A 13,632-nucleotide genomic window follows, 5' to 3' on the forward strand; every position below is an offset into this window, starting at 1 on the left:
AACTAGTAAAGGGCAGAGCTAAGATGTGATCCCAGGGCTGCACATAGCACAATTCATAGTCTTAATGAATACAAGAATATGTACATTGTTGTATGTTCTGCAGCTAATGGATGACATGTATCTTATATAGCCTTATTTCATTCCTATCTCCTCATCCCAGCACCTCCATGACTATTTTTTCTCTTTAAATGCCAAATCTATCCTGCTGCACTGATTTCCTCATCATCTCTTCTTTCATAGAACCCTGAGGTCTGCTTTCCAGCTCCATCAAAACTGCACTCTTGAATATCACAGATGTCTCAGAAAGGAGATGGAGATGGCACATACAGCTTTAAGGAACTGAATAGTTAAGTAGAACAGAGATGTGGGACAGTAGTTGGAGAAGATGAGAGGTTAATTTTTGTCTTTATAAATATGGGAAACAGTGGAGCTGTTTCTTTATATGTTGATGAGGATGATTCATTCGAGGTAGAGATGATGAGAAGAGGGGATAATCTAAGGGGTAAAGCTCTTGATTAGGCAAACTTTGGATTCCAGAAGCCAAGAGGAAGGACTGACTTCTGACAGGAGAGGGGACATGCCATCCATTGTAACAGGAGACAAAAAGGATAAGGCGGGAGAGGCAGGTAAAGTCTATGATGGGAAGATGAGGGAATTTGAGTTTAATGGCTTCTGTTTTCTCAATAGGATAAGGCAAGGTCAGTATCTGAGAGCAAGAATAATGTGTTGGGATACGAGGAGAAAAAAGGTATGAGACAGAATATCTAAAATTGAGAAAGGAAGCATATGAAGGAAGTGGAGTATGACTGCCAGATGGCAGTGAGCATGGCTTTAGTAATGGCAGCTAGTCTGGTTGTGTGATTCTCTTCAGCAATGCTCAGCATGCAAGGGTAGATATTTAATAACTGAGTTAACAAAAGTTGGGGATTATTCAGACAATGCAGGGAGACAGGGACAGAGGAGCCAGGAGTATTTTTTTTTTTTTTTTAAAGATGGGGTTCTCACTATGTTGCCCAGACTGGTCTTGAACTCCTGCCCTTATGGACCCATGAAATTTAAGCTGGATAGACAGGGAAGTAGAAGCAAGTCAGGGCTGATGGACAGTGGGAGAGTGGTAAGGTTAAAGATAGCTAAGTGAGTAGGAGACTAAGAGGACTGGAAACATAAGAGATAGTGGTAGGAGGAAGAAAACTTTAAATTGAAATTTTTTGGGGGTGAAGTTTCTAGGAGTAAAAAGGTCTAGACTCTAGAGTGTGACCATGGGAGTAGGAACTGAGATGAGGAGGAGGAAAATATTGCTGGAGATAGGGAGTTTAAGGAACTGAGAAGCCTTAGACTCATAGAAGATCAGCTATCAGGAGAGAAAATATAGATAAGATAGTTCACAAGGCTAGCTCGCCTGCACACATGGTGAAGCTATGGAAAAATGATGACCTGAGAAGAGATATAGAGAAAAACTGTGAGCCAGGAGCTAAGTCATCAATGGATAGGAGTGAGATGGTACCTAAGGGGTCAGGAGATGGCAGAGATTAGGAAAGGAGAGAGTGTTATGACTGAATGGCATGATCTTCAAAGAGTATTTTTTTTTTTTTTTGTAGGACAAAGTGGGAGAGACAGTGTGGAAGGATGAATGGGAAGCCAGAAGGAAATTACTCCATGAGTTGGCTCTTAGGAAAGTGAGGGTCTGAAATTAAAAAGTTATTTCAATTTCCAATGAAAACACTGTCATTCTGAGAAGAATTATCCATCTTTTCATATAAGAAATATGAGGAAATAAGAACCCTGACCAGGCAGGAGAAGATATGCGCTGTGGTCCCAGCTCTGCCACTGACTACTTTTGTGAGATACTTTAGTTTCAGCTCTTCATCTATAAAATGTGAATAACAATCTATCCTCATCTGTCTAACCCTGTTCATCTCATGGAGATATGGGCAAGTGCTTTGAAAACCTTTTAGAGTTATAAAACCACAAAACTATGCAATCAACATGATGTGTACAGAAGTTTATATTGTGATACTTTTCTAATTTCTTCCTTGTCTTCTGAACATTTTCCTTCCCATATCAACTCGCTGTCCCACCTTTCTTTCCAGCTGCTAAATTTGTGTGAGGGTTACAAAAACCACTTTATGCACTGGACTGGCCATAATAACCATTTTACACATTTTCGTATGTTCAGAGCTTAAGATTTGCTGCAAAAAAGTTTGAAAACTGTAGAGTATCAGGTAATTCTTTGCTTCACTAACTTTTGAACACCAGTTTTTACTCAGAATTATTTTCTTTTCTTATTAGATAACTTACCATCATGGGGTAACCTAACTGAAACACTGCAAAAGGTCTATCTAATGGGGTTTCCTAGGCGCAAAGTACTTTACAAATATTTTCTCAATTAATCTCATTTAATACTACAATTAACTCTATGAAGTATACATTCGCACTCATTACTAGAGCACATAGCTCCTGATGGTACTTGGAAAAAGCCGGGCAGATGCCCAGAAGTGGGTTCCATCTGTCACTTCACTAGTTTACAAGAGAACCCAGTGGCTTCTATGTACCTATCACAGCTGCTCTGTAAATCACCTTATGGGAGCTACAAACATTTTAAGGTATTCATTAATTCATCATGCTCCTTCCTCCCAATGAGCTCTTATGTTATAGTGGTGTATGTATTCTCTGAATGTTCAAACATCAAAGAAAAACACCTTAGGACCATGAAGGTGAACATTTGTTACTTTTCACTGCATTTGTGACTTAGATGGGGTTTTTCCCTAAGTGATGAATACTTCAGTGGTATGGTCAGTTTATCATATCAGCATTGATTCACATCTTGTCCTTGACAATATATACATATGCTTATTTAAAGGCAGATAATTTTATTCTTGACAAGTAAATCCTGAAACGTGCTTACTTTAAGAATGGAATTATCCTGTCTTGTATTTTTGGTATCATAGCCTTCCAGTAAACAGCGGCGAGTGGTATTTCCTGATCCAGCAAACTCTGCCAGGTTTAGATCTGCAAAGCCCAGCTATGAAAAGAAAGAGAATTATATTAATAGACTATGTAGTAGGCTTCTATCATATGCTCCTTAAAATAAATATTCAACCCATACCCTAGACAGGTTTTCTCCAACTTCATTTATTTGCAATTTTTGACATCTTAATACCTGTTCTATTATTTGCTTTGTGTTTTTAAATTGGTTCACCTTTTATATGAATTTATTTATTCTATTCTTGTGTTCAGCAACAGGATCTTTGAAATCAGATTTGATGTGGTAAATATGTTTTTTCTATATACATTAAAGAATATATATTACTGTTAAAGTAAAAATAATGTATATCAAACAGCTAAAATCATTGCAAATAGTGGTATTTACACCACCCTGTGGGAAATACTAGCAAACCAAGAGTGATAATTTGCATACACATAGAGAAGAATGATTAGACCCTTCTCTCCCTATTCTGGGTCCGGTTCTATGCCAAGTTAACCACTGGTGAAGGCAGATAGTTGTAAGTTATTAAATTTTCACTCCCCATGCAAGAACTGGAGTGACTTAAGTGAATCGCCTATTTTCTTTGGTACCAGTGCCTTCTCTTTCACTACCTTCCACATTTGCCTTGCTGATCATCCTTGAACTAAATCTCTCTTTATGAAACCTAATTCCTCCCTTTCTCAGAGCTCTGCCCCACATCAACCCTCTCTGCTGCTGTCAGAAGTTCAGCTCAAACCTGTTCCTTCTTGTTATTACTGCTCAGGTTCAGTCCCCATTTTCTGCAGCTGCCAAAGGTTGCCCTATAGTCTTTCCTCTGTTGTCGCTCAACCCTGTTTCTCATTTCCATGTGGTACAACAAATCAACCTCATTATATCATTATATCATTTTTTGAGCAAGCTAAGTCTATATACAGTCTTTTTATTAACAAAAAATGAATTGAGTTGCAACTTATTAAGCATACTTCCATAAATATACAATAAAAAGTATTATACATTTCAAAAACTGCTGTGATTCTACGTTGTTTGCCTTAGGGTTTTAAAACACACAGTGGGCACATATAAATGGCATTCAAGATGAATATTTTAATTGCAGGCTGGAGCATTATTTTAATAGCTTTTAATTGGTACAAAAAGAATGAAGAATAAGAACCCAGAGAGCAGCTGAAGGGCCACAAGCCCCAAATGCAATAAGTCAGACACACATCAGGCAGCAGTAATACCCATCTAATTTGCACATGGTTACTCTAGTCTTATTGCCTCTCTTTTTTTTTGAGATGGAGTCTCGCTCTGTCACCCAGGCTGGAGTGCAGTGGCACGATCTTGGCTCACTGCAAGCTCTGGCTCACTGCAAGCTCTGCCTCCCGGCTTCACGCCATTCTCCTGCCTCAGCCTCCCAAGTAGCTGGGACTACAGGCGCCCACCACCACGCCCGGCTAATTTTTGTTTTGTATTTTTAGTAGAGATGGGATTTCACCGTGTTGGCCAGGATGGTCTCGATCTCCTGACCTCGTGATCCGCCTGCCTTAGTCTCCCAAATTGCTGGGATTACAGGTGTGAGCCGCCGCGCCCGGCTGTCTTATTGCCTCTCTTAGAGGGGCAAAAGATCAGCAGAAAAAGCTTGGATATGTCCAGGACAAAGCCATATCCAACTGGGCATGTGAATACTTACATGACTGACACACATTATCAGTGCACCCTATTATGATTCATACATTATCCTTTTCGTTGACCCTCCAACATCGCTTTCTCATCCTCACTCTCTGCTGATGACCTTACTTCCTATTTCAATCGGAAAATTAAAGCAATCAAAAGAGCACTTAACTTCCATAAGCTTTTACTGCCAGCGACATCCACTCACCTACCTGCATCTGTGCCCACATGCTTGCTTTCCCACTTACAGCACTGTCTGAGGCCAACCACTCTCCTCTCACCCACTCAAGTTAATCACTTCAGTTATGCTTTCTGCTCTTGTGCATTCTAAAATTTCCCTTCTCTGCTGGATCGTTTCCAAAAGCACACAAACATGCTGGATTTTCTCCTACTTTAATGAACAAAAGAAAACAAAACAAAACCTCACCCTTCGTCTCTCTCCAGGCTATTGAACCATTTCTCTGGCCCTCTTTACAGCAAAATTTCTTGTAAGAGTTTTTAAAATTTTATTTTCTTTTAAGTTCTGGGGTACATGTGCAGGACGTGCAGGTTTGTCACATAGTTTGCTATGGTGATTTACTGCACCTATCAACCCATCGCCTAGGTATTAAGCCCAGCATGCAACAGCTATTTTTCCTGATGCTCTTGCTCCCCCCGCCCCCTCCCGACAGGCCACAGTGTGTGCTGATCCCCTCCCTGTGTCCATGTGATCAACATTTGCTCAGCTTGCACTTATAAGTGAGAACATGCAGCGTTTGGTTTTCTGTTCCTGCATAAGTTTGCTGAGGATAATGGATTCCAGATCCATCCATGTCCCTGAAAAGGTCATGATCTCGTTCCTCTTGAAAGAGTTTTCTCTGTGGTCTCCTATTCCTCTGTGCCTGGCTACCTGGCCAACTTCATTTCCTCCTCCTCCTCATTTACTCTGGCAGCCACAATGTCCTCTTTCTTGAAAATGCCAAGATCACTTCAAGGCCTTTAGCACTTACTGTTCTTTTGTGGGAAATGCTGTCTCTCAGATTTTCTTATAACTTTCTCTTTTACTCCATTCAGGTCAATGTTTAAAAGTCATCTCTCTAAAGGGGCCTTCCCTGACCATCCTATATCACATCCCTCTTCCCTGCCTTACCCTGTAGTTACCGCCTTCCACCCCTTACCCCCTCTATTTTTCTCCTTAGTAGTTACCATCACATCATGTACACACATATTTCATATTTGCTTATTGTCTGTCCCTCCAACGACCCCTGCTCCCATTAGCATGTAAGCTCCACAAATGCAGGGGATTTATCTGTTTTGTTCACTGCTGTATCTCCAGTACTTAGAATAGTACCAAGAACAGTGCCTGGCACTTAATACATATTTGTTGAATAAAAGAATAGCCCATTGGCTTACCATCTACTATTGTAATGTTGGTATATTACAATGTCAATAAGTTAAAAAAGGGGAGAATCTGATCAGTGCCTCTTATGCCTGCATGTTTATGTCCCCCCAAAATTCATATGTTGAAACCCTAACCCCCAAAAGGGTGGTATTAGGTGGCAGAGCCTATAAGAGGTAATTAGGTCATGAGAGTGGAGTCCTCAAGAACGGATTAATGCCCTTTTAAAAAGACACAAGAGAGCTTGCTTCCTTTTTCTCTGCTCTCTGCCATTTGAGGACACCATGAGATGACAGACATCTGCAAAGCAGAAAGCAGGCCCTCACCAGACTGGATCCACCAGCACCTTGATCTTGGACTTCCCAGCCTCCAGAACTGCAGGAAATAAATGTTGTTTAAATCACCTAATCTATGGTAATCTGCTATAGCATCCCAAACTAACTAAGACAGCCCCTATTAAAAAGTATATTAAAAGGTGGGGCATGTCAATGTGATATTTCAGGCTAAAAGTTACTAATGAGTGAAGTCAATATTATCAAGCATCTTTTATATGACAGGCCCAGTTGCAGACACTGGGAAACAGTGATGAACAGGACACCTACTCCGCCTTGAAAGAGCTTACATTCTAGTGAAGAACCAGAAAGTCTATGTTTCCTTATGATTTTTTCTTTGGCTTCACTGAGTAACTGTCTCATGAAATGGCATATATACATAAACACTAGCTGTATTTGTCCCAAATATTAATTCATTCATGAAATAATCTTCAGCATCCACATTTCAGGTAATATGGAAGTCACTCCTACTCTTATAGTTTAATAGGGGAGGACAGAAAAGTGAACAGATTCTTTAATGCAGTGTGAAAGTGCTGTGATAGAGGAAGACACAGTTACAAGAAAGAGAGGAAAAGAAAAGTTCTCAGTGGGGAGGGATGACTAAGCTGAGTCTTTAATGATACATGAGTTGACAGGACAAGAGGAGGGAGACATATTAGCATGGCAGGAAAAACATCAAGTTACAAATCAAAAGGCTAAGATAGCATGGGATACTCCAGGAGGTTTGTGAGGGTGGTATGTGTGAGGCATAAGGATGAGTGTATGAGTGTTTACGTGTGTGTTCATGTGCAGATGACAGTAGAGATGACAAGATGTGTCTTACATACCAGACACATGTAAATTAAGAAATTTTCATTTTCCTTTATAAGCAATGAATAGCTGCTAAAGGACTAAAAATGGGGGAATGATATGATCATGTTTTAATTTTAGAAAGATTACTTTGGCAATAATATGGAGGATGGAGGGAGATAACAGAGACAGACTCTAGAAGGCCAGTGCAGGCTGTAAATAAAAAATAATGAAGGCATAACCTGAGGCAGTGGCCCTGGGAATGGAGAGAAAGCATGGTTTCAAGACCTTTTTAGAGGGGAAAAATCAAGAGGACTGGTCAACTACAGCAGACCTTGTTGTTTGCCTAGCCCAGAATCAATGCTCTGCTATTCCTTGATAGCAAAGCCTTGATTTATTTTATTTATTTATTTATTTACTGAGACAGGGTCTCACCATCTTGTCCAGGATGGTCATGAATGCCTGGGCTCAAGTGATCCTCCCACCACAGCCTTCCAAAGTGCTGGGATTACAGGCATGAGCCACCACGCCCAGCCACAAAACCCTGGTTTTATTCAGGTGTCCAGCCTCAGTTCATCCATGTGTACAAGGAAGGAAACCCAAACCCTAGCTCATTGTTAGATTGTGATTAGTTTAAGCTAACCATGACAATCCATTCTTATTGCCCACAACTAGTTTAGGGTGGGCATATAATCCAGTTCCAGCCAATGAAAGGTATGGGAAAACCTTCTGAGGGTCATCTAGGAAACGTTTCCTCACTCAAAAAAAAAAAGTAATACAGGGAGAAGCAGCTGGATTTTTGTCATACGTGAATGTGTTGACTTAAAATTAAGCAGCCAGCCACCTGGCGTCCAGGAGGGGAGCTGGCCAAGAACAAAGTCATCACATAGAGAATGGCAGAATGGAAAGAGAAAAATAATATGAGTTCTTGATGACGTTCTTCAGTCAGTGGATTGACCAGTTTTGAAGCAAGTCTATCTCACATCTCCTTGTTTTGTAACACAGGAAAAATCTCTAGTTGAGGAAGGTTTTCTATTACTTTAACAAAGAACATCCTGGCATTGCAACCAACTAGATTTAGGGTGTTTGGTAGATATGGAAGTTAAAACTAGTGTACAGGGGCTAGGCATGGTGGTTAATGCCTGTAATCTCAGCACTTTGGGAGGCCAAGGCAGGAGAATCACTTGAGTCCAGGAGTTCGAGACCAGCCTGGGTAACATAGCAAGACCCCATCTCTACAAAAATAAAAAACAAAATTTAAAAAGTTAGGGGAAAAAAAAGACTAGTGTACAATCTCTCAGTTCAGGTGACTGGATTGATGGAGGTACCATTCACAGAGACTGGAAATACAAAAGGACTATGTGAATTTCTGGTAATGTTGTTACTAATTCCTTCTAGTCAGCAAAAAGGTGAGCACATTCACTAGTAATTCCACATAGCTAGTAAAAGTAAAAACCAGCAGTACTGATCATGTATACACAGAGTGCTAAGACAGCATAAAGGACAGGTCCTCTTACAGTTGGGGGAGGTGGGCCTGGCAACACTTCCCAGGTGAGATCCTTTGAATTATCACATGCTATGGCTTAATGCAAACTAGAGATCATCCTCTAGCAGGGAGGCTGAATCTAAAGAATAATATTCCATAATCAGCATTTAGAAAGAATATGCCTATAATTTACTGTTAGATCCAACTGTTCAATCTCCAAGTTGCATACAAAAAGAGCCAAGCTTGAACAGATATTAGAAGAGTAAACAATTTAATTTTTAAGCCTATAAATAGCAATAAGCAACATTACATGTTCCAAAACAGTTAAAAGAACATCTGCTTACCTTTGCATAAGCTTTTCCACCTTTTAATTCCTGCCAAAGACAGAAAATACTATAAGGATATCATGTAATGAAAGATTTAAAATTAAATATATGTCAAATAATTCTGAAGCAGACATATATATGCTGGCAAATATCATAGACAGTAAAATTCTGATGATCTTAAATCCAACTATTTAGACTCCTACAAGATCCCCAAATGACCAGAATTTTTATTTAGCATTTAACTTTAATCTAAATGAGACAAATGGTGAGAATATAAGCTAATATTTTATCTATTTGCTTAAGAAGAAATGGTCAAAAAGTGTTGTGGACTCACTGCAAAAACCTGAATCACCAAAGAAAGGTTAAATTATTTACTCAGTTAAGCATACTAATATAATATAGAAAGATTTCAACAGGACTTGAAACCACACCCCAGGGACAACCAGTTTTTATGAATCATTGAAGAGATACTCTGTGCATGTAAAAGTGTACATTTAGCATAGTACAAACCCTCTTACCTAATGTGAAAAGGCTGGCCAAAGTGGAAAATAATAAAAAATAATAGACGATATCTTTTTTTAACTTAAAATATGTCACTGTACATAAATTTGCCAAATCTTTAGATTTGTTTTCACACAGCTGTGAGAATTAAGTGTAAAACACTCAGAACAATACCTAGCACATGGTATGTGTTTGTATATATGTCTTTGTCATTATTATTAGGGCCAAACTCCCCACTCCCTACCTACTTTTAAAAATGCATCTGCTGGATGGTGTTGTCTCTTATCTTTCTTGCATAAATCAGATACATAATGCATTATCTATCATTTCCATCTTTCAAGCAGTGAATACAAATATGTTAAGGAACAATCTATGATAAACTCTATTATCATTCATGAATATTTGCTGTTCCTCCCCTTCCCTGCTTCAGTTATTTCAGGTGTGGCCATCCCACTACATCTACCCCATTATGAATGATCACATTTTCATTAGGTCACTGTTATATTCCTTAATAGTGCCCTTCCGTAAGAAAACAAAATTTTCTCCAGATGATCCTTGTTTCTGCTAGCTAATTCTTTTTTTTTTCTTTTTTTCATTTCTTTTTTTTCCTTTTTTCATTTCTTTTTTTTAATTTAATTAATTTATTTTTTTTATTGATCATTCTTGGGTGTTTCTCACAGAGGGGGATTTGGCAGGGTCATAGGACAATAGTGGAGGGAAGGTCAGCAGATAAACAAGTGAACAAAGGTCTCTGGTTTTCCTAGGCAGAGGACCCTGTGGCCTTCCGCAGTGTTTGTGTCCCTGGGTACTTGAGATTAGGGAGTGGTGATGACTCTTAACCAGCATGCTGCCTTCAAGCATCTGTTTAACAAATTTGCTAGCTAATTCTTTTCTTTGCTCCCCTCTATAGCCAAACTCATCAAAATATTTATCTATATTTGCTATATCCTACTCTCTCTTCAACCCACTCCAATTGGGGTTTCATGCTTATTTTCCCTCTGCAGTAGTTCTTTTTCATTTTTTATTTATTTCATTTCTTAGAGACAGGGTCTCTATCAACCAGGCTGGAGTGCAGTGGGATGACCATAGCTCACTGAAACCTCAAACTCCTGGGCTCAGGAGATCCTCCCACCTCAACCTTCTGAGTAGCTAAGACTACAGGTGCGTGCCACCACACCCAGCTAATTTTTTTTCTCTGTCTTTTTTTTTTTTTTTGGAGAGATGGGGTCTTGCCATGTTGCCTAGTTTTGTCTCAAACTTCCGGCCTTAAGCAGTCCTCATTCCTCGGCCTCCCAAATTGCTGGGATTATAGGTGTGAACCACTATACTCGGCCCTTTATAATAGCTCTTCAGATTACCAATGGTCTTCATTTTGTTAAAGCCAAAGTCTCCCGATCTTCATCTTATTCAACATCTCAGTAGCAGGTGACACACTTGGCCACTCCACCTCCTTTGTTGCATCATTTTCTTCGCTAAACTTCCACGGCACCACAATTGCCTGGTTTTATTCCTACTTCACTGGCAACTCCTCACTCTCGTTTGCTGGACCTATTCTTTCATTCAACCTCTGTAGAAAGAATGTTAGTCATATCCCAATCATCCATATCCCCCCCTCCATAGTAACAGAATCCTCTATTTTTAGTTGGATAACTGGCTGCACAATAATGACCACTTATATGTTTTAACTTTATTCAAAACATAAGCACTTCTCCCTTCAACTATCACAAACCACCTAAGTGGTCTCTGTGATTCATCTAACACAGCAGCAAAAGTGATCTTACAGAAGATGATGTCTCTCCTTATTAAAATCCTCCAATACTTACAATTATAATTAGATCTAAACTCTTCATAAGGCCCGGCGTGATCTACTGTGTCCAATCCCACTACCAAGAACTTTGCCTCTCTGTTTCCCACGCCACAGCCAGGCTGGTCTTGTCATTTAAACATGCCAGACTTGCTGTTTACACTGCATAGGGTTCACAGTACTTCTGAATCTGTGGTTCGATATCTTCGATTGGTTTTAGAAGATTCTCAGCCACACTCACTTGTCTCTCCTCCTAGGGCTTATATAATTAGACCTTTCTACTGTCTCCTACATGTCTTACCTTCTTTCTTGTGTATTCCACCCTTGTTCTCTTTGTGATTTAGCCTGAATATTTTCTTCTATTTTCCAATTTACCAATGCTCTCTTCAGTTATGGTAAACCTGCTGTTAAATCCATCTGTTGAAGTTTTATTCATTTACTTAGCTTTAAATTTTAGTTAATGTACTTTTCAGTTTTAGAATTTAATTTGCTGCTTTTTTAAAAAACAATTTTAGTTCTCTGATGAAATTCTCCATCTTGTTCACTAATTATAGTTATTGTAAAAGTTTGTCTTTGATCTTTCCAAAATCTGTATCTTCCATGGGTCTCTTCTTATCATATATTTTTCCTTTTGATTTTTGGTCATGTAGTCATGTCTCTTCGTATGCTTGATAACTGTGTATGAAAACTTGAAGAAATAATTTGAGGTTCAGAGTGATGTGATATAGGAGAAGGCATACATTTGCTTTTGGCAAGTAGTAAGGAAGAGGCAGATCACCTTCATCCAAGAAGGGATTGAGCTGACTGGAGGCTGGGTTTCAGTCTTTGTAAAGCTGATCTGTATGTATTACACTCTTCCTACTAGGTTGAAACTCTCAGAGAGTGAGCCCCAACTGAAAGCCTGAGGTGTTTATCAAGGCCCCTCCTCTTTGGTTGTCCCCAGATTTCAGTTTTTGTTCCTTTAGACCTGTTAAGATTGCTGCAATCTCAACTCAGTGTCTTTGCTGCTCAGCCATTCTTTTGTGCTCAGTTTCTTTGCCACTACTTGCAAATCAGCAAATGCTTTGAGGGTAAAAGCAATGCCAAATGTCAGACTTATCTCTATGCTTCCCTCCTCTATGGATTCTAAGCCTCTCAAGTCCTTACTACCTCACTAGCTTCCGATGCCTTCAAGCGGCTGTTTTGGATATTATGTCTAGCTTTTCTAATAGTTCTCAGAGGGAGCAGTGGTCTGCAACAAGCTAGTCCATTAATATCAAAAGTATTAAAATAATCTCCATGTTTATTATACTTTAGGGCCTGTTATGGGTTGAATTATGTCCCCCGTCTCCCTCATCCAAAAAAACCCTTACCTCAGAATGTTACCTTATTTGGAAGTAAGGTCTTCTTTTTTTTTTTTTTGAGACAGGGTATGGCTCTGTCATCCAGGCTGGAGTACAGTGGCATGATCATGGCTCACTGCAGCCTTCTGGGCTCAGGTGGTCCTCTAACCTCTGCCTCACAAGTAGCAGGGACTACAAGTGAGTGCCACCACACCTGGCTAATTTTTGTATTTTTTATGGAGATGGGGTTTCTCCATGTGACCCAGGCTGGTCTTAAAATCCTGGGCTCAAGCAATCTGCCTGCCTCAGCCTCCCAAACTTCTAGGATTACAGGTGTGAGCCACCACACCTGGCCAGAAATAGGGTCTTCATATAGGTACTCAAGTTAAAATGAGGTCCTAATCTGATATGACTGGTATTCTTATAAAAACAGGAAATTTTGACAGAGAAACAGACATGCAAAGAGGGAAAATTATGTGAAGACACAAAGGGAGAAAACAATCATGTGAATGGAATAATGTATTCACAAGTCAAGGAATGCCTGAGGCTGCTGGACATTAGGCGAGAGGTGTGAGAGTTTCTCCCCCAGCACTTCCAGAGGGAGCATGGCCCTGCTGACACCTTGACTTTGAACTTCTGTCGTCCATAACTCAGACAGTAAGTTTCTGTTGTTTAAAGCCACCCAGAGTGTGCTATTTAGTTATAGCAGTCCTAGGAAACTAGTACAGGGGCTTTTTTGCTTTCAGGTCCTACTCTTTTAGAATGGCCTTTCCCTAGACCTTTACATGGTTGCCCCTTCTTCAAATGTTACCTTTCAGAGAAGTCTTCACTGACTCCTGCCTCAGTTCTCTAAAATAATCTCCTTTGCCCAAGCTATTCTCCATTACTGAATTGTTTCCTACACATAAAACTTATCATGACCTCAAATAATCTTATTTGGCTACATGTTTACTATGGTCTCTGTCTTCCCTATCACACCTCCCCCAACTCCATCCAGAAAGTAAAGTCCCTGGGGGCAGGAACTCATTCCAGTTCACCACTGTCCTCCCAGTGCCTGG

General features: G+C 39.8%; 1 protein-coding gene across 2 annotated transcripts in view; it reads right to left on the minus strand.

The window, feature by feature from the left end:
• Window positions 1–13,632, minus strand: part of EEIG2 (EEIG family member 2) — a 76,195-nt gene that overhangs the window by 24,139 nt on the left and 38,424 nt on the right. For both annotated transcript variants that reach the window (XM_003808326.5, XM_055115285.2), the window contains exons 3-4: window positions 8,966–8,995; window positions 2,906–3,022 (exon numbers count right to left, since the gene is read on the minus strand). In XM_003808326.5, coding sequence (XP_003808374.1) covers window positions 2,906–3,022; window positions 8,966–8,995 — 147 coding nt within the window. The remainder of the gene's footprint in view (window positions 1–2,905; window positions 3,023–8,965; window positions 8,996–13,632) is intronic.

Source organism: Pan paniscus, chromosome 1, assembly GCF_029289425.2.
Source record: "Pan paniscus chromosome 1, NHGRI_mPanPan1-v2.0_pri, whole genome shotgun sequence".
Classification (NCBI taxonomy): Eukaryota; Metazoa; Chordata; class Mammalia; order Primates; family Hominidae; genus Pan; species Pan paniscus.